General features: G+C 40.8%; 1 protein-coding gene across 1 annotated transcript in view; it reads left to right on the top strand.

Annotated features, from left to right (window-relative positions):
- LOC124623170 (synaptotagmin-10-like) overlaps positions 1 to 20,808 on the top strand; it is a 296,361-nt gene extending 275,553 nt beyond the window's left edge. The window contains exons 4-6 of the mRNA XM_047148974.1: positions 1,600 to 1,771; positions 14,580 to 14,780; positions 20,604 to 20,808. Of these exons, the coding sequence (XP_047004930.1) occupies positions 1,600 to 1,771; positions 14,580 to 14,780; positions 20,604 to 20,607 (377 nt within the window). The 3' untranslated portion in view covers positions 20,608 to 20,808. The remainder of the gene's footprint in view (positions 1 to 1,599; positions 1,772 to 14,579; positions 14,781 to 20,603) is intronic.
- The last annotated feature ends 697 nt before the right edge of the window (positions 20,809 to 21,505 follow it).

Here is a 21,505-nt window from a genome sequence, read left to right as displayed (position 1 = left end):
ACGCTTCCAATGGGCGTTCACCGCGATGTCGCCAAACACGGATGCGACCATCATGATTCTGTAAACAAAACCTGGATTCATCCGAAAAAATGACGTTTTGCCATTCGTGCACCTAGGTTCGTTGTTGAGTACACCATCGCAGGCGCTCCTGTCTCTGATGCGGCGTCAATGGTAACCGCAGCCGTGGTCCATGTTGCTGCAAAAGTCGTCGAACTGTTCGTGCAGATCGTTGTTGTCTAGCAAACGTCCCCATCTGTTGACTCAGGGATCGAGACGTGGCTGCACGATCCGTAACAGCCATGCGGATAAGATGCCTGTCATCTCGACTGCTAGTGATAACAGGCCGTTGGGATCCAGAACGGCGTTCCGTATTACCCTCCTGAACCCACCGATTCCATATTCTGCTAACAGTCATTGGATCTCCACCAACGCGAGCAGCAATGTCGCGATACGATAAACCGCAATCGCGATAGGCTACAATCCGACCTTTATAGAAGTCGGAAACGTGATGGTACGCATTTCTCCTCCTTACACGAGGTATCACAACAACGTTTCACCAGGCAACGCCGGTCAACTGCTGTTTGTGTATGAGAAATAGGTTGGAAACTTTCCTCATGTCAGCACATTGTAGGTATCGCCACCCGCGCCAGTCTTGTGTGAATGCTCTGAAAAGCCAATAACTGCATATCACATCATCTTCTTCCTGTCGGTTACATTTCGCGTCTGTATCACGTCATCTTCATGGTGTAGCAATTTTAATGGCCAGTAGTGTAAATAGATCCTCTTCTTAGAAAAAATAACAGACTGAATTTCTTAATGTAATACAGAACGACGGAGATCATTGGTGGAAACGACTGAAACAAACGGCCGTTCCTCGTTTATACTCTCACCGAGAGTCACAGTCTTCAGACCTACGTTCAAAAGTCGTAGCGGTAAGTGAACTACTGATGGTAGTTGAGTGCAGACTTGGATTTACATTGTGTAAATTGTGACGTCGTCAAAGTTGTGAGGTTTGTTCCTATTATAGTTCTTAAATTATTTACCTGAAATGTGTTCTCAAATTTTCGGACGAAACGTCTTCAAATGCTGCATTTCTCTGAAACGCGATTTTAGCGTAGTTGTTCCCTCTCAGACATTTGACGTCACTTGTGCCACCACAGAAAAAATTTGAAGTCTCTCCCAGCAATATGTTGTGGAGGCTGCGCCGGTATGATATCGTTACTGTAGCGAACTTCACACTGACGTTAAGGTTTACCTGTATACGCCGAGGCTGGACGTTTGGCAAGAGAAATTCAATGACAGTACTTCCATTTGCACGACAATCACTTCTGAGATATATTCTTAGATCGAAGTATTCTGCAGATGAAAACGTTCGAGGAATTCTCAATATAAAGCACCATCCTGTAACGATAAAACAACAGCAGTGAGCGACAATCCCCTTTGGAGAGCCGCTGTTCTGGCTGGAGAGCCTCTCTCAGCACCATAGACACGCCAGAACAAGAAACTTACTCCTAATATAAATTACGAACTGCAGACCACACGCAGTTGGTGTGTACCGTAGTAATTCGATGTATATAGTCACACGTTCTCTTGTTGCAGATCCGTACGTCAAAGTGTACCTACTGTGCGAAGGGAAACGTATAAAGAAGAAGAAAACAACTGTCAAAAAGGCAACGCTGTGTCCAGTCTACAACGAGGCTCTGGTGTTTGATGTGCCCGCAGAAAACATCGAGGACGTGAGCCTCATTGTCAACGTCATCGATTATGACAGGTAAGTGCCTTTCCAATGCCTTTACATCCAGATATAAACAGAGACTGCTCAAATACAAAGAACACGTGTAGTGACACTAATATTGCACCACCATGTCAAATAGCAATATTTTTGAGACGTTGCCATTGTCATATATGACTTAAGGATTCATTTTGTAAAGGCATTGTGACACAAAGTGAACAGGCCCAACACAGATTTTACTTTTTTACCTTCATTTTTCACCTTAAGCCGGAACATGAAGTCAGTCGCTTCCACAAATCTATGTCTAGCAACAGCATGAATCAGGCCCTTCATAGAAGTATGAATCAGCATCACAGTAGACTGATAAGCTGTAGTAAGATAGAATACTAACTGCTCTGTAAATCCACATGGAAGGTCTACTACTATGGCCAGCTGTGAGTAATACTGTAGCACCGGCTTACGACTTAGAATTAGCTAAACATCTTGCTTTGGTGCTGGGACCGTTTGGAAGAAAATTTTCACATTGTATCCACAATTCTGCTCACTTTAGGAATACGTTGAACTCTGTAGAACTCACTGAATCAAATTTATTAAAAAGTTTTGATGTTGCTCCACTCTTCGCAAGGCTCCCTATAATGATTCGTTGCACTTCAAACCCGACATAAAAGCTCTGTTCCATCACACACTTTTTTCAACTCACTTTTTGTTCAGTAGTGAATATTTTGAACAAATTCACCAAATTCACGGTGCTCCTATGTGTAATCCCCTATCCCCTTCGGGTAGCCAACTTTTTTTTTTACGGAAGACTTTGAAGAGAGGACACTCAAGTGCGCAGAAATTAAACCGAAAACATGCGGACGACACTTTTGTGGTATGAGCCCCTTGTGAGGAAGACCTGTCACGATTTTTACAAAACCTAAATGATATTCACAAAATATTCAGTTTATAATGGAGGTGGGGAAAGATGACTGTTGTGTACATAGTTCCGTGTAGTCAGCGCGTACACAACTTTCCCACTAGAGCGCGCCCCGCTAAGCACAACAGCGCAGGCGCAGCGCTCGTCCGTCTCTGCACTACGAAATGGCGCTATCTTAGAGACGGACCAAATTCTGCTTCCACCGATCCGCGTATTAATATGTAACGCAGCCAATGAGATTGCTGCTAACGTAGAACCTTTTCTCCTCGCGGATCACACTCGCGCAGTGATACCTGAACGCGGGAGGTATTATAACGAGTGTACAGACCTCTGATTAGTCAGTCTGCATTTGTCTGCACCAGTCTGTACGAGTCTGCATTAGTCTGTACCAGTCCATAGTCAAGTTTCAGTCTGCGCCTAATAAGATTATCTTATTCCTGTACATATCCATGGAGAGAAATGTATGGACACTTTGTCAAGTATCAGAGATATGTGAGAATAAGATTAACATACCAAGACCAAAGGAACTTCAGATTGTCAATTGTAAATAGCATCCAGAACCAAGTTAAGTTATTTTTATGCTCATTATTATTTTAATAAATGTGTGTGAAAATTAATCAAGTTCTGTTTAAAGTTGGTCACCGTCAATCTGCTACTCTAAGCGTGCAAATGGCATTTCTATCAAATCATATAAAACAGGAATCCCCGGTACCAGGAACATTCTGTCAAACAGTAATGAAACTCCACTGGGCAAAATAATAAAATTTTTGACAACTGCAGCGATGCTAGCGCTCCAAGCGACTAGACTGTAGTGACAGCTGAATGGATCAGACAAACAGCGAAACAGCTTGGGGCTGCTTTGGGACATCAGTGTTGCCACTAATTGGAAAATATGTTTACATTTGTATCCCGTTTACTATTAATTTCGACGTACAATAATAAAATCTTAGAGTAATACAATATGTGCGGTTCACAGTAGGAGGGGTGTAATTCTGTCATCGAAAATGCTCTCAGACCGGAAATGAATTATAATCTGACTTGTTTAAGTATCAAAGGAACAGATTACTGAGTATACCCGATCATCCGCCCTATCCTCTGCTATGCACATCCCGCCTGGATCTCCGCCCCTCCTACCTTTTACAAATCCCTTCAAATCCTAGAACGCCAAGCGCTCCGCCTCGCCTATCGCATCCGTCTCCCCTCCCCCACGTGGATCCTGCATGACCTCATTCCGTTTCCGCACCTCCTCCTTTTCCACAAACGGATACGGACGCTCTGCACCTCCCGCAAACTTGATCCCCCTCATCTACTTGTCTCTCCCATCCTCTCCCACCCCCGTCCACTTCCGCGCCTGTATTCCCATGTCCCACCTGTTCTCTATCTCTCTACTGTCCATTTTCTCACCTAAGGTGGTTACCGCCAACTCCCCCTCCCTCATGGTGCCCTGATCCCCTCTATCTACCCCTCCTACCAACTTTGATCCTCCCCTTCGACCCCCTGTGTTTTTCCCAAGGGCACCCTCTCTCCCTTCTCTCCCTCCTCCCTTCTTCCCTCCCTCCTCTTCCCTGGGCTCTCCCTACCCCCCTACCTTCTTTCTCCCCATCCCCTCTCCTCTGCCACTGGCATCTACACCTTCTCCTCTCCCTCCTCCCCCACCTTTTCCCCTCTGACAGGTCCCCGGACTCGTACACAAACAGTGAACATTCGCGAGCCAGAGATCATCGGCATCGGTTTTTTGTGTGCCATCGTGTTATTGCCTTAGTGTTTCACCGCCCATGCTCCGACGTTCACGTGTGTCGTTTCTGTCATCTATGTTCCTGTAGCAATGCTGAACGTTTTTCATTTCGCTACACCTGTGAACGGCTCTATGTATTTTACTTTATGTGTCTACTGTTTTTTATCCATCGTTTTGTTCTGTTTTTCTAAGTCTTCATCTGTACTAATTGTGCTACCTGTGGCCGAAGAGCGGCGTAGTTTTGCCGCTGCCAGCCTACCTTGTCTAAGATATTAAAATGACAATAAAGAAAAAAAGGAGTGTATCCGAGTGCCTGGAACGTATTTCCTCATGCATTACGTCGACTGTAATTTGTTTCACGAGTCTCTTTAGTGATTTTAGACTCATTTTAATATTCACTACTAGACACAACTTTTACATTCATAGAGATTAGCTGATACTTTTTCTTCTAAACTGCCTTGTGCCCTTGTTCTCGCTTCTATGCCTTACGTGAACCTATTGTATTTATCTACTCCGCTTGCCAGTTATCAAAATGCATATGTCTAGAAGACTCTGCTTCCCACCTGTGACATCTAGTCCTCTTGCAAGTTCACCTGTGATGTTTTCTGCTTATTTAGCCTGTGTCAATTTCTTAAGTTACACCTAGCACAAGTTACCTTAGAAGAAGCAAAAAACGCAGGTCCTGTTCACTTTCGGCTATGTGCCACCGCTGCATCTTCAGTTTTGTGCTAATTTTCTGTTCCTAATAAATATCAACAGTCCTTTACTTCCATAAATCCCTTTCTGGGGAGGGAAAAGAAAAGGTTACTCTACATGGTAATATTCTACGAGTACATATTCTACCTCAAAACACTTTTACACCACTATGAACTGATTTCTCAAAATAAGCAATAGACATGTGACCAGTCCCAGTGGAAACGTAATTCTTGTGCAAGAGCTTAGTGTACTTTAGCTTTGTACATTGATGAATATAGCTCAATTTCCAACATCGGTCACTTGACTGATGTGTGTAAAAACTGCTTTAAGGATTCGAAGTCGACAAACGACATAAAATTACGTAGAACCAAATAAACTACATTCTAGCACATCATTTCAAGAACGAATTCTTAACTGACATACATACATAGGTGACCAAAAATACAGTTTATTGCTAGATGAATCAACACATGTAACCATCAGGAAATATCTGGGGATCGTCGTAAGATATTTTTGTTTGAAACAAAAAAGTAGTGTCTACGTTTTTAGCGGATACTGCATTATCAGACAGGTACAGCAGAAATGAACGAAACCATTAATATTTGTAACGTTTTAAATATCGTGGCATCCAAGTTAAGAAGGCGTTTCCAACGAAAGACGGTATAGGACAGAATGATGACACTGACGCAATGTTTGTGGAGAATCTGATTATTCAGAAACATGAATATTCATTTGAGTGCTCAACTGAAGTTACAACGGATAGGATAGTGGACGAAGAAAATAGCTTTATAGACGATAACGCGACTAATAAGAGCCCAAGATTCTAGAGCTAGCGGCAGCGGCGGAAACAGCACTCATCAAAAAGAAGCTAACAGTTCTGCTGATTTGAACTTTCACCAGAAAAGAAATCCAAACACTTTTAGTATTTTAACAGGATTTTCGGAAGAAGGTCTTGAACATTTTTATGATGATTATCACACACCTCCACGTAAAACTGCGACCTACAGGTCGTTGTTGAAGAGATATCCATCTATAAATAACATATTGAACATCAAAGTAACATTTGATTATGTGGAGAGAAAAAAGACATCCATTTCGAGGAAACAAGGCAATCAAACAACTGGAGATAAAAAAACACGTTCTGTCCCAATTTGACATAGTAAGTGATGAAATAAAGTGTGTCCATTACTGGCACCTAAAATTTTGGGCAATACAAAAAAGGAAAAAAAAAACAGAAACTGGGTACAAAAGTCTAAATATTTTGCAGCTTTCATAGCACATATCAATAAATAATGCAGAATGTGCCCTAAAAACACCACTACTTTCATGACAGCCAGAGATATACAGGAAGAGCAAGATATTAGCCAGTCTGGGATGCATTTTGTCGAAGAAGTAAACCAGAAAACCCCATGTTTCCAGATACAGCGACACTTCATTTGGAACACTGATCATAGTGGATTTAATTATAAACTGTCTTCTGGTACGACGTTTTCTAGAAATGGAGGGAAATCAACAGCTGCCTTGGTCCAATCTCCACACAATACAATCCATAGTTATACAATAGATATTGGACTTTCAATGAGTGGAGACCAAACAAAAGAACTGAATATTTGTCTTCTGGAAGAAACTTTCAGTCCGAAAGTTAAAAAACCTACTGAAGCCAATCTTCCACGAAATATATAAATTTGGAGGCTAGCAAATGTGGGGAAACACGTCAAAAGACCATTTGATATCCCTTTTCGTGAATGTTGTTAATGTCGCAAATAACCAGAAGTCTATAATACTTTGTGATTCTGGGGGTACTCACAAGGACAAAACTGTAGTAAATGATTCATTTGCGGGTAAAGACACTGAATGCATGATCATTCGGCGGAAATACGTACGGGCTTTGGATGTATATCTCGTCGGGCATTACAAAATATGTGTAAGAAGTATAACAGACTCTGTAAGGATTCTCTACAGTGATTTCGACACTAAATTAGGAAACAGAATTTTCGTAATGAAAATGCACTCTATTACTCATAACCAGCTGTCTGCTCCAGTGTATTAGCTTATGCTTCAGTATTCCTGGCAAGCGGCTGCGTACAATACTTCCACACATGTTGCTGAATTCAGAAATGTGATTCAAGTGGCGTTTGAAGAATGAGATTGTAAGGACTGTCCAGATACTGCTTTTGCCAAATGTGACTATTGTGATTCTGCATGCTGTTTCATGTATTTTGTTGAGGAGCCTCATGTACATTTTCAAAGTACGATAGTCGAAAATTACGAGTAAACCAATGGAATTGTTCCACCATCCTAGTCTCAGTGGTACGTACAGCTTCTAAGTAGAGTTGAAACACCTAATTCCTGTTCGAGCCGAGACACTTCCCTTGTAAGAACGTTTCCACTTGCTGCTCCTTTTCTTTTATTCTACAGCTACTGATTATTTCCCTGCAACCAAATTAAACAATATTGTCTAAATATTTAAATATGTCCCTCAGAAGTAGGATAGGAGTAACAAAGGGAGATAGGATGAGGAATGAAAGGGTAAGGGAAACAATGAAAGAGAAAACTTTGCAGAGCAGGATGGAAACATCGAGACTAAGATAGTAAAGAGAATGGAAAGCAAGAGGATTCTCAAGAAGATACATGAAATGGAGATGCGAAGGGAACGACCAAGAGGACGACTTAAGTGACAGATGATTGAAAGATGTGGAGTGTGTAGAAAACAGAGGCGAGGACTGGACCAGAGAGACACAGAAAGACGGTGGCAAAATAGGACTACATGACGAGGCTTATGTTCCAAACATATGCAGCCTGGAGCTGGAAACTTTTCAACAATGGAATGATGATTTCCCTTTAAATTTTATTACGCTTTCAGCATAGCATATTAACTTAAAACGATAAACATCTGTTATTGAATTCTGACGAAAGTCAGTGTCACGTGACCAGTCAGTTGTGGTGACCACTCGTATATTTATAGTTAGTTTTGACTAAGCTCGTACTTTTAACTGAATTCCTACTTCAGAAGCTCAACAAAGAAAGAACAAATTATTTCAAACACAATCAATCAAAAACAAACAGCCTAAGCTGAAATAAGAAAAACATCTTCATAATACAATATTATCTTCATTATACACTTTAACGCTTCTTTTCTGTCTGTGTATCAATTGCACGATAATAACCCCTTTGCTAGCCAAGACTTTGCATGACGCTCAGATTCATTTCTAGCCACAGGAAGTGTCGGAAGTCTGACGCGTGAGCAGTGCAAGGCACATAACGTGCGTTTGGTTGTATATCCAAAACTAACTTATTTAGTCCTTTGAACTTACGTCTCATATTCGAGGCACCATCACAGCACTGTCCTCTTAAGTTATCCATTGACAAATCGAGATGAGCAAAAACATCTTTTAAAATACTAAACAGAGTTTGTGATTCAGTGTTGGAGGTCTCGTATAAGCCAATAAAGTCTTCGTTGAAGATTATGGAATCATCGATAGTAAGAATACAAAATGACACATGTTTGTGAATCGAAGAATCACTTGTTTCGTCAACCATAATAGAAAAATGGTCGGTCTTCTTGACTGAAGCCAATACCTTTCTCAACACGGACTTTCCTAATAGATAAATGATCTCGTTTTGAATATCGTGCGATGTCCATTTATACCCCCAAACGCCCTAACCAATCTTTAAACTCAGGTAAGTCATTCTTTCGGAATTCCAACAATTGAAAAGAATTTGAGTTTATATCTTAGTGCCCTCTAATTGCTAGTCCTTGTCGGCATAGAAATTGCACGGTAGTAAAAATTGTCTCAAGAGCTAAACGGCCTTTCTTCATATCACTATCTAACTGTTCATTCAATTGAGAGGCCACACTTCGGTTAGCAATAAAATTTAGTTTCAGAACACCTTCTTTATGCATACCGGTAAGCATATTTTCATGAAGATGAAATTTTTCCAAAGCCATTTTTCAGCTAGAAAACCGTACGGAATTAAATGCATCTTCTTCCTTTTAAGAAAATTGTTATAGATTTTTAGCATCTGCCTCTTTGCAGGGTTTGCAAAAAAACTTTTTCGGTAGATGCTTCATATTCTAGCCATGTATATTTGATCAACCAAGACTTCTGAAATGATCTTCCCATACCGGATTGTCCAGGTTTCGGCTGTGAACTGTTCTCGCCTGAAAACAACGAATCAATTGACAACACAGTAATTGTTGGAGGTTGACTTGCAGTATCATCAACTTCCAAGTGCGACTTTTTGGTAACAAATTTATCCAATACAAACTTAATTCACAATACACTAAGAGCGTAAAGTAAACGAATAAAATATAGTCATGTAAAATAGTCCACTAGACACTAAAGTCGGAACACTAAACACGTCTGCAGCATGCACTGAATGAAACTACCCACACTGAATGACTGTGACAGCAGGGTGGGCTTTATATAGCCGCAGTGTCATAATGTCCCAAAGCATTAAGGCGACGCGAGGCGGAGGATTCCAGGCGCTTCTGCTCCAGTCCTCAATGTCTCCGTGCCTGTGGCGCCAGACTTTACCTGAAGGTTCGCGCCCCGAGACAAATTCTAAGTGTGCCCACAGCACCGTAACACTATCATGATGTACACCACTCGTTTTCAGTTAACCTGCTTACTACCGCCGGCCAGTGTGGCCAAGCGGTTCTAGGCGCTTCAGTCTGAACTGTGTGACCACTACGGTCGCAGGTTCGAATCCTGCCTCGGGCATGGATGAGTGTGATGTCCTTAGGTTAGTTAGGTTTAAGTTCTAGGGGACTGATGACCTCAGATGTTAAGTCCCATAGTGCTCAGAGCCATTTGAACCATTTTCTTGCTTACTACCTTAATAATTATTTGTTTTAACTCATTACTGTTATGTATTTTGAAAGGTAAGTATCGTCAAACAAGGAAAATAAAAAATTCCAACATAATTTTGTGATTTTACAAAGCATAATATAACTATTAATTTTCTTAAGTTATTGGGGGGGGGGGGGGGGGCAAGGGCTCCCTCAGACTCATGGAGTCAGTGCCTGTGCTTACACCGACTCAACTTACAGAATGCCGAGGTTGCTGGCAGTTGTAAACAAAAGACAGTCAACACGAAGGTTACTGACATATACTATGAATTAAAGGGAACCAACAACAGCAGCCACATTTGGGTTTTGAAATAAATCCAAACATTGCAAGCGAAAATTTGTGCCAGGCCAGGACTCAAACCTGGATTCCCCACTTAACGTAAACGGTCACCTTGACTGCCTCGGCTATCCTGGCAAGCTTCCCATCCGACCCAAATTTCCATTCTGTCGTATGCAAATAGTGTCCCTGTCCATTCTCACATTACGTCCAAAGTCATGTAGGAACCAGGGAGAGTTTCCACCAGGCAGAGAATGGGCAGGGACGCTACTTACATGCAACAGGATGGGAATTTGAGTCAGATGAGAAGTGTGCCAGGACAGCCAAGGTGGTCAAGGCGACTGTTTGTGTTAAGCAGGAAATCTGGATTCGAGTCCCAATCAGGCACAAATTTGCACTTGTTGGCTTTGTATTTATTTCAAAGCATGAATGCGGTTGATGTTGATGGTTTGTGGGGTTAAAGGGACCAGACTGCTACGGTCATCAGTCCCTTTTTCCAAAAACTAAAAACACCCACAGAGAATAAAAAACGAACAACAGAAAAGTCGGCAGACGACATAGGACAAGAAAGACTCAGAGAGAGATCAGACAAAACGAATTAAAATCACACAGAGTGTGACAGTGGTTGGCCGACCGTAGAGACAAAAAAGGAAAAGCCAACCACTGAGAAACACACTAAAAATTCAGACTAAAATCCGAGGCCATAGGCCAGAATCAAAACAGAAAGACAAGCACTTAGATTAGTTGATAAAAGCCCCCTGCCCAAATAAAACGCAAAACTAAGCCTGCCATAGCAGGTTCATCAGTTAAAAGAGCAGGGAGGGTATCAGGCAGCGCAAATTTCTGCCTGAGCACAGCTAAAAGCGGACAGGACAATAAAATGTGCACCACCGTCAAAACCGCCCCGCAGCGACAGAGAGGCGGGTCCCCAGGGCTCAGTAAATATCCATGCGTCAGCCGGGTGTGTCCAATGCGAGCCGACAAAGGACGACTGAGTCCCTGCGAATAGCTCGCATGGATGATCGCCACACAGCTGTCGTCTCCTTGACAGCACGGAGTTTATTACGTGTGGTTAGATCGAGCCGTTCAGCATCCCAAAGCGTGAGAAATGCGCGGCGTAAGACTGCCCGCAAATCAGTCTCCAGGAGGCCAACGTCCAGAGATGGTTTACTGGTGGCCTCTTTCGCCAGGCGGTCTACATGTTCATTGCCGGGTATCCCAACATGGCCTGGGGTCCACACAAATACCACAGAGTGTCCGCAACGGGCAAGAGCATGGAGGGACACCTGGACAGCCATCACCAGACGAGAGCGAGGGAAACACTGGTCGATAGCTCGTAAACTGCTCAGGGAGTCGCTACAGATAACGAAGGACTCACCTGAGCAGGAGCGGATATACTCTAGGACACGAAAGATGGCGACCAGCTCAGCAGTGAAAACGCTGCAGCCAGCCGGCAAGGATTGTTGTTCGTAATGGTCCCCTTGAGTTAGAGCATGTTGACACGACCAGCAACCATCGAACTGTGAGTGTATAAAACGCCAGAGCCCTGATGCATGGCTAGGATGGAATAAGAGCGGCGGCGGAAGGCCTCCGGAAGGACTGAGTCCTTCGGGCCCTGTGACAATTCGAGCCGAAGGCAAGGGTGGGGCACACACCACGTGGGTGTACGCAGAGGGGCCCGGAAAGGAGGTGGAAGAGGGAAAACCCCAAGCCTGGAGAGAAGTTCTCTGATGCGGACCGCGATCATACAACCCGACCGGGGCCGACGTTCTGGGAGATGGACATGCGACTGTGGGAATAGAAGACAATAGTTAGGATACCCGGGCAAGCTACAAACATGTGTAGTATAAGCGGCCAGCAAACGTTGGCGCTGTAACCGCAATGGAGGGACACCCACCTCCACAAGTATGTTGATGGTTTCTCTTAATTCATGTAATGAACACAAACCATACATCTTCAAAATACAGATATGTTGTGATTTAATAGACATGTACCATTTTAATTCCCTGATGTTGACTTGTTCCAGTGAGTTTAAAAAGAAAATCCCTGGGAGGTGTAAGAAATTAAGCCATGCTTTTATCAAAGTGATGTAATCCAGGATAGGCAGCCACCTGTGGCAGATCTGAAGACAGAGTACAATACTGGTGCAGGCACAAGTGTTTCGGAGTACAACATTCAAAGGCCATTGTTGAACCTAGAGTTCCACATCACATGAACCCATGTGCTCCTGTGTTGACCCAATGCCACCATCAGTTATGACTGCGGTGGGCACGGCATCACTGAGTTTTCACTATGGGTCAGTAGAAACGTATTGCCTGTCAAATGAATCGCATTCCTTGTAACACCAGGTCAATGGTTGTGTCCTTACACCCCGTCACACGGGCGAATGGCTGCACAAAACACGCACTGAGCCACAGATGCGAGCCAGTGAGGGCAGTTTTATGCTTTGGGGTACATTTAGTAGTGCTTCCATGGGATATACAGGGTGTCTGAAAAGTCTTTCCCTGATTACATAAATTGATAACTCAGGCTAGAAGTAAGATACAAATATGAAACTGGTGTCTAATTGTTTACAAATTATCAAAGTTTTTTTCATATATCAGTAAACTTCCACGTGAGCACCCTTGGTAGGATGTAGCACATCTAGGTGATATTCAATTTCCGTGCACACATTAGCCAACATCACTGGAGGGATCAATTCAACGACTGTGGTTATCTGTTGCCGCAGGGTTTCAAGATCTGGTACACGTGTTCGATAGACCTCGTCCTTGACATAATCCCATAAAAAGAAGTCTAATGGGGCTATGTCAGGAGAGCATGGAGGCCAAACCGTTGGCCCATCACAACCAATCCATCGCCCAGGAAAGATCATATCGAGATAGGCACGGATGTCCAAACCCCAATGAGGCAGTGCACTGTCTTGTTGAAACAAGACATCAGGGCGATACTAAAGCAACTGAGGCACAGCATACAGTTGCAACATGTCCAGATACACTGCAGATGTGATGGTAGCCACAGCAAAGAAGAATGGCCCAATAATTCGATCGTGCAATAGCGCGCACCAAACGTTCACCTTTGGACTGCCTCTGGTGAACTCCATGACCTCGCCAGGGGGTTGTGAACCCCAAATGCACACATTATGGCGATTCACTATTCCACTGACAAAAAAGGTTGCTTCATCAGAAAATGCAATTCGTCTGAGATAACCATCATCGTCTTCAATACGTGATAGCATTTCGACCGCAAAGTCATATTGACATGTACTGCCATTGGGCAACAAGGCCTGAACAATTTGCACTTTGCATGCATGGAACAATAAACGTTTGTATAAAATGTCATGGAGAGAGCTTTCTGACGTCTGTAATTCACGTGAGGCCCTGCGCGCCGATTTCTTTGAACTTCACAGAAAAGATTGCCTTACAGCTTCCACCCTGTCTGCTGAGGTTCTTGGTCGACCAGACCTCGGAAGGTCAGCAACCGATCCTGTGTTCTTGAAATACCAGGCTTTAATGCTCTTGGCATCAGGTGGATTCCTTCCAAATGTTGTCTGGAAGTGTCTCTGCACTGTGCTTGGTGATCGTGTCTCATTGTACCACAGGACACACTCTGCCTTCTCCTGATTGGTTAACATGGCATCTTGGGCACTGTAACTCATCCACTACTTACGTACTGTGAACCTAAAACAGAAAAAAAACTTTGATAGTTGTAAACAATTTGACACAAGTTTCATATTTGTATCTTACTTCTAGCCTGAGTTATCAATTTATGTAATCAGGGAAAGACTTTTTGGACACCCTGTATGGTGGTAATCGAAGGCATCATGAACTACATAAAGATTGTTGTGGACCATCTGCAATGCTTCGTGCTCGAGTTTTCACCTGTGGTGATGACACCTTCCAGCAGGATAACTGTCCTGTTGCAAGGTCAGAGTCCTACTACAGTGGTTTGAGAAGCATTATTGTGAACTGATGTCTTGGCCGGAATGTGTGCCTGCTCTGTACCCATCGGAATACATATCGAGCGCCAGCTGTGCACCCGTAAACCATCATGCTGTAATCTGTGCAAATTTCTTGATATGTGCTTAGACATCTGGTGCCACATACTCCTGGAATCTTGTAAAGGACTTTTAGAATCCATGCCAAGCAGAATCTCTGTTGCACTGTGTTTGAAAAATGGAACAACATGGTACTAAACAGGTGGTCATAATGTCTTGACTAAGCAGTGTATGTTCATTTTATTATTTTTGTTAATAGTTACAATCATAAATATAATCTTGAACAATATCAGTGTCCTCACTCATAATATTTTACATTTTTATCACACTTACAATGTCAATTTAAAATATAAAAATTCTAATTATTTTTCCAACAGGATTGGACCAAATGAACTCATGGGTTGTACAGCAATTGGTGCAAGCTTTATTGGTGTTGGTCGCGACCACTGGTTGGAGATGCTTGACAACCCACGAAAGCCTGTAGCTCAGTGGTACCCACTGCTTGATTCTGTTCCTGGCCAGATTCCTTCTACTGGACCACACCCATTGCCAGCAAGTTTCAGCTGTCTCAACAGCAGGTAACTGCAAGTATATGTAGAACATTCTTGTCCAGAATCAGCCAAGTATTTGAGTATAGATATAAATTGAGCAAGACTAATTTTATACAGTTACTGGTTGTATTTATTTTAACCCTGACATATTCACAGTTCAACTTCAGATAGATCCCTCCATTTTTATGTTATACTTGGAATCTGGTAGCAATTTTTTTAAAAGATATTCTGACAGGGAGGGTCTGTGCACCTATAGTTGCTGATTCCCACCCTCATCATTAGTCAGCTGCTTAATATTGTGATGCTCTGTGGATAAAGTTAATTTATCCTAATATTCTGTACTCCTCTCTCCAAATGAAAAACTATCCGCTGTCAAATCCAACACTGAACTGATTCATCAGAGTATAAACATAACTCCAAACGTGAAATTCCTCTTCCTGATGTCGTTAGTTATTGTGACATCATTCTGTGAATGAAAAGTACATGCTATACAAAACTTCTTTCATGAAGGCTCTGAACCATTTACATTTACACTGTGCACACTGTAGCAAGCTGAAAAACCATGTCCTTGAGATGCAATCTCATAGGTTTTCAGCAACCCTTGCTGTAAATGTTGATAGATAATACTATTCTAAATTGTCACGAAATTACAGCTTTAAATAATCCAATGGAATTTGGTACCTCACATTCTGACTGATCAGCTACTGCCTTATCAATGGTTAACCTTGTGACAAATTGTGGTAAATCATTCTGCTAACACAGTGCATCACCACTGCTTATGTGAAAATTACCACCAGGACTGATTGCTTGTAGAATTCCAGTATTTGTGATATGTTAAAATTATCAGTTGTACGGCAACAAGACATTCTGTCAGCAGAATAGTCTTACCATGAATTACATCAGACACATTATTTGTTCCATAGACTGATCTTGAGGAGGTCCTCATAGATGCAGAATGCATCTGAAAAACTTATTGTGGAATACATTCTTTCCACATGCATTAATGATTTAATGTCCATTGCACAGATTCTAAATGAAATGATTACAGTGGTATAGAACAAGTCAATAAATTGAAACTTGTTTTCACTTATTAACCAAAAAAATATACATTTTCTTTGTTTTATTGTAAAGAAAATTGCAAAAAAATTGCACTACATGCATACCTGTGATCATAAACAGGCTAACACTCAGGGGTGAAAAGGAATGAAACAAAAAGTCTTATGAAAAAAACAACTTTACTATGAAAGGCAACAAAACAAAAGAATAAACAAAATAAAACTAAACTGTTAGAAAGTGCATATCTTTTAAATCAAAATCTGCTTCTTGGTACCATTCGACACCATGATGCTCCACCCTATGCATTGCAACATGGATGAATATTCCTTGGAATGCTGTCCACAAGGCTGTTGAGATATGGCTGCTCAAGCCTACATTTAAGCAACTGTCCTCTGGAGGTTATCCACTGTGTGGGGAGGTCTTCACAAGGGTGCATTGTGCTCATGCATCAGCATCTGGCCTCCTAACTCTCCAACCCCAGTAGAAATAAACACTCTGTTGTTAGGGCATGGAGGGGAAGAGGAGGTAGCTTCTTTTGATTTGACAAACATAGACCATCAGAAGCCTGTACCACTTTGTTTTCACAAAAAAAAAAAAAAAAAAAAAAAAAAAAAAAAAAAAAAATGTAAAATTAAAATTGTAACACTAAAACCTGCATTTTTTGCAGTTTTTTTAGATACTCTGAGAATTCTGTTATTCCTCTGAAGCTCTGTATCTTTTGACTGTATCTGTGTAAAAAAAATGTTAAACATGTTGACAGCTGCATGCACAATGATGGACGTTTCACCACCAGGCCGGTGGGCACACAGCATCAGGCACAAGTGAGGGTCAGCTGTGGCTCCTGGTAGTCTCAAGGCAGGCAGTGTGTTAACAATGCAAATTGTAAGAAATTTAATGCTCTGCAAGAAAGATCTAAGTTCTTCCAGTTGTAGATCACAGAGAATGTAGGTCACAGGCAAAACTCTGCAAAAGTACCACAATTTTTGGATCTTTTGGTTGCCAGTAAGTCATAACAGGATTCTCTGTCAACTGCCCTGTCCTGTTCAAAGTTGCAAACGTGGTATGCTCTAATGAACTGCACTCAGGATGGTGTTTTTCTTTTACCTCAATTGCAAAGGTAATTGTAGACAGCTATTTTCCGTAGTCAGAAGAGTATTAAGAGAGAAGTTTCTGATTTAAATACTGATTAAAAACAGATGAAAAACTATTTAAATGATGAGAGTGACACAAACCTTTTCTTGATCAGTGCAGAATTGGGCAAACTGTTCCAGTCATAATGTTAACCTCAGGATGTGTCTTGACTTTACTGCTGATTGTTTTAAGCAGTGTTTTTCAAGACATGTGAATAATCTTCTTGGTAAGAGTGGATAATGTAATTCCTAAAATGGAATTTCACAGAGTACTAACAATTTTAATTTTCGTCGACTCCGCAGCATTTCTTCATTTCTACATACAGGGTGACTTTTCAGTGTGTATAATAAAGCAAATGATGTAGAGAGAATGCTGAAAGGAATCTAAACATTATATACCAGTTTTCACACATACCAATATTTATAGGACTGTCACTAGTTTATTGTAACTCATGAACAAAAGTCAGAACAACATTACACCAACAAATTCATATGCAAAACAATCACATTATAAAGATTCAGTGGAATTGCTTGGTCTAAACAGCACACTGGTCACAAAATGCAAAAAATGTTTCAGTTGTAAACCAAGCAAAGTCGTCTGGATTCAGTTTTTGCACTATCTGAATATTTTATGGGTGGCATTGCAGTTCTTCGTGCAATATTCCCTGTACACTGTGAGCCGATATTTCAAGTTGCAGTGCATTCTTGTATGCAGGATGTATGGGAGGGACTTTGCCTGAAGGCTTCTTCAACTCCTGTAATATTCTCTGATGTGCACACATTTTGCACATCCATCCATTTCCTCAAAGTTCTGTACCAACACTTCAACAGCATGTGTTGATGGCACTCAGTGTGATGTATCAAATTGTAATGAACCCAAAATACGTGCTACACGGCCATATTTTTGTAAAACACCTTCATGGCAACAGCACTTTGTTCACTGGTACACAACACCATCTCAGCTGAACATTGATATCAGGGTCAATAGCGAAGGTTTGTTGAAAAGATGGCACCGCTCCCATTTTTGATTTCTAATATAATGTACTATTTCCAGGGTTGCGAAACCATCCATTCCATTGCCACACTTGTTAGGTATCTGCTGTGTATTGTCAATGTGATCCAGGAAGTCTTCCACGGAACTGCTTATTGAAATATCCACTCACAGCTGACTCTTACTTTGACATTAATTTTGTTAAATCATGTTGTTGTTGTTGTTGTTGTGGTCTTCAGTCCTGAGACTGGTTTGATGCAGCTCTCCGTGCTACCCTACCCTGTGCAAGCTTCTTCATCTCCCAGTACTTACTGCAACCCACATCCTTCTGAACCTGCTTAGTGTATTCATCTCTTGGTCTCCCTCTACGATTTTTACCCTCCACGCTGCCCTCCAATGATAAATTTGTGATCCCTTGATGCCTCAGAACATGTCCTACTAACTGGCCCCTTCTTTTTGTCAAGTTGTGCCACATACTCCTCTTCTCCCCAATTCTGTTCAATACTTCATCATTAGTTATGTGATCAACCCACCTAATCTTCAGCATTCTTCTGTAGCACCACATTTCGAAAGCTTCTATTCTCTTCTTGTCCAAACTATTTATCATCCATGTTTCACTTCCATACATGGCTACACTCCGTACAAATACTTTCAGAAACGACTTCCTAACACTTAAACCTATACTCGATGTTAACAAATTTCTCTTCTTCAGAAACGCATTCCTTGCCATTGCCAGTCTACATTTTATATCTTCTCTACTTCGACCATCATCAGTTATTTTGCTCCCCAAATAGCAAAACTCCTTACTACTTTAAGTGTCTCATTTCCTCATCTAATTCCCTCAGCATCACCTGACTTAATTCGACCACATTCCATTGCCCTCGTTTTTCTTTTGTTGATGTTTATCTTATATCCACCTTTCAAGACACTGTCCATTCCATTCAACTGCTCTTCCAAGTCCTTCGCTGTCTCTGACAGAATTACAATGTCATCGGCAAACCTCAAAGTTTTTATTTCTTCTCCATGGATTTTAATACCTACTCCGAATTTTTCTTTCGTTTCCTTTACTGCTTGCTCAATATACAGATTGAATAACATCGGGGACAGGCTACAACCCTGTCTCACTCCCTCCCAACTGCTGCTTCCCTTGCATGCCCCTCGACTCTTATAACTGCCATCTGGTTTCTGTACAAATTGTAAATAGCCTTTCGCTCCCTGTATTTTACCCCTGCCACCTTTAGAATTTGAAAGAGAGTATTCCAGTCAACATTCTCAAAAGCTTTCTTTAAGTCTACAAATGCTAGAAACGTAGGTTTGCCTTTCCTTAATCATTCTTCTAAGATAAGTCGTAAGGTCAGTATTGCCTCACGTATTCAAACATTTCTACGGAATCCAAACTGATCATCCCCGAGGTCGGCTTCTACCAGTTTTTCCATTCCTCTGTAAAGAACTTACGTTAGTATTTTGCAGCTGTGACTTATCAAACTGATAGTTTGGTAATTTTCACATCTGTCAACACCTGCTTTCTTTGGGATTGGAATTATTATATTCTTCTTGAAGTCAGAGGGTATTTCGCCTGTCTCATACATCTTGCTCACCAGACGGTAGAGTTTTGTCAGGACTGGCTCTCCCAAGGCCATCAGTAGTTCTAATGGAATGTTGTCTACTCCCGGGGCCTTGTTTCTACTCAGGAAACAAAAAAATGCAAGAGGAAATTTCATAAGCGAATTATCTGTGTTTTCTGCAAAGTTTTCGCATTCTAATGGAAGCCTGTTCTGCCAATAATTGAAATGATGTTAAATAACGGATGTAACAAAACTACAGTTATAATTCTGTTGGCAGTTGGCAAACAAAAAAATGATTAAGATCAATTGCAAGGCATGGGTCCAAGAACTAATTCATTAACACTGCTCATTGTGAAAAGTCAACGTTAATCTTCTTCTTGCTGTCAGTATTGTGGTAAGATTCCTCCATTCAGTAAGCCATCAATAATACCTTTCTGTCTTGTACTCAAATCAGCATAAACAGGTGTTAAATGTAACTTAGTTAAAATGAAAAACCTGATAAAGTTACTTTTTTACTTATTCATCATATTTGATTAACCACAAAACAACTTTTTCTCACTTCATAAAATATTAACAATATGACCCACAAGGGTACATCAGAGATGAGTTACATTTCAGCTTCTCTCCATCACATCTCACACCCAGCTCTCAGCTATTGCTACACAGAGAAAACATAAACCAAAGTTACAAAAACTTTCCATCAACAACTCACAGAGATACATATCGATTTTTGTTCACAGATGCTAATTAAGTAGAATATTTTACTTCAGATACTGATTGTATTTTGTTAAGTTTTGAACAATCAATTAGTTTTGGATACTCTCTTGTAATAAAAGGAGGTAAATAAACATTACATAAAAATATGGATCCCCAAACTCAATATAAACCAATAATCTCATATTGACAAAAATATACATTACCAATGTTACAAAATATTATAATAGCAAAAAGGCATATCATGTTGTACAACTGATTACAGCTATATCACCAGCTACTACACTCCAGGATCACACTGATGTAGTCTCATTATAGCATGCACCGAAAAGTGATATTGTACATTACAAGTACCTCAAGTAACTCAACTCATGGCATCTTTATCTCTTTCCAGATGAAGAGAAAGTCGCTAAAATAAACATGGCACAGAGGAAAACTGGATGGAGGTTTGCTCAAAAGAGGTACATTTCCTGAAGAAGGTAACTGGATACATGATACTGAAATAAAAACTTAGGTATCTGCACTGTATGTTCTGATGGAATCAAAAAGATATGTCTCTAATGCAGCTCTATGTACCTCCTACTGTCCATAAAAGTAATTATTTCCACATATATATATATATATATATATATTAACAAACTATTTCTGTGATGTAGAAAAGAATGTAATACAGTAGTGTGACAAACTCTGTAAGTATGAAATATACACTTAGCTAAGAGAAAAAATGCTTTAGTACTAGAAATTCTTTTTATATGAGAAAGATCATATCTGAATATTCTGTAAGAAAATTTAAACAGAATGTGTGAAGACTATCATGAAGCACAATGTATATTTGAATTACAAGAAGCTTTATTGGTGTGTAGCATTTTGAACTTATATGCATTCTTTGTCACTTCTGTGTGTTAACTAAAAAGATATTAACAAGTAAAAGAATTTTGCTAAGCATAAAATCTACAACATGCATAAACAGTAACATAATATTAAGAAAAAAAACAAAGGGTTTATGTTGTTGATTGCATGGATAGACCTTTACCTGTGACAAATAATGCTACTGGGATAAATTATAAGCCATCAGATAGTATTGTAAATAAGACATTAATTTTGTAAAAGAATATTTATTTCCTCACAATTAGTGTATGAAACTGTGTGTTCAAATCAGCTTTATGCGTCACAAGTATATAGGGATGAATGTTTTCCTCTTAAATGATCTTCTGGAAAGAGCAGTTCTTCATGGTCGATGTTTAAAAACGCATTTGAGCTTATATATGTATGTGACACCTTCAGATCATTGACAGT

The sequence above is a fragment of the Schistocerca americana genome, chromosome 7, assembly GCF_021461395.2.
Source record: "Schistocerca americana isolate TAMUIC-IGC-003095 chromosome 7, iqSchAmer2.1, whole genome shotgun sequence".
NCBI classification, from domain to species: domain Eukaryota; kingdom Metazoa; phylum Arthropoda; class Insecta; order Orthoptera; family Acrididae; genus Schistocerca; species Schistocerca americana.
Note: the sequence above shows the minus strand (reverse complement) of the source record. Positions and strands in the feature narration are given on the sequence as shown.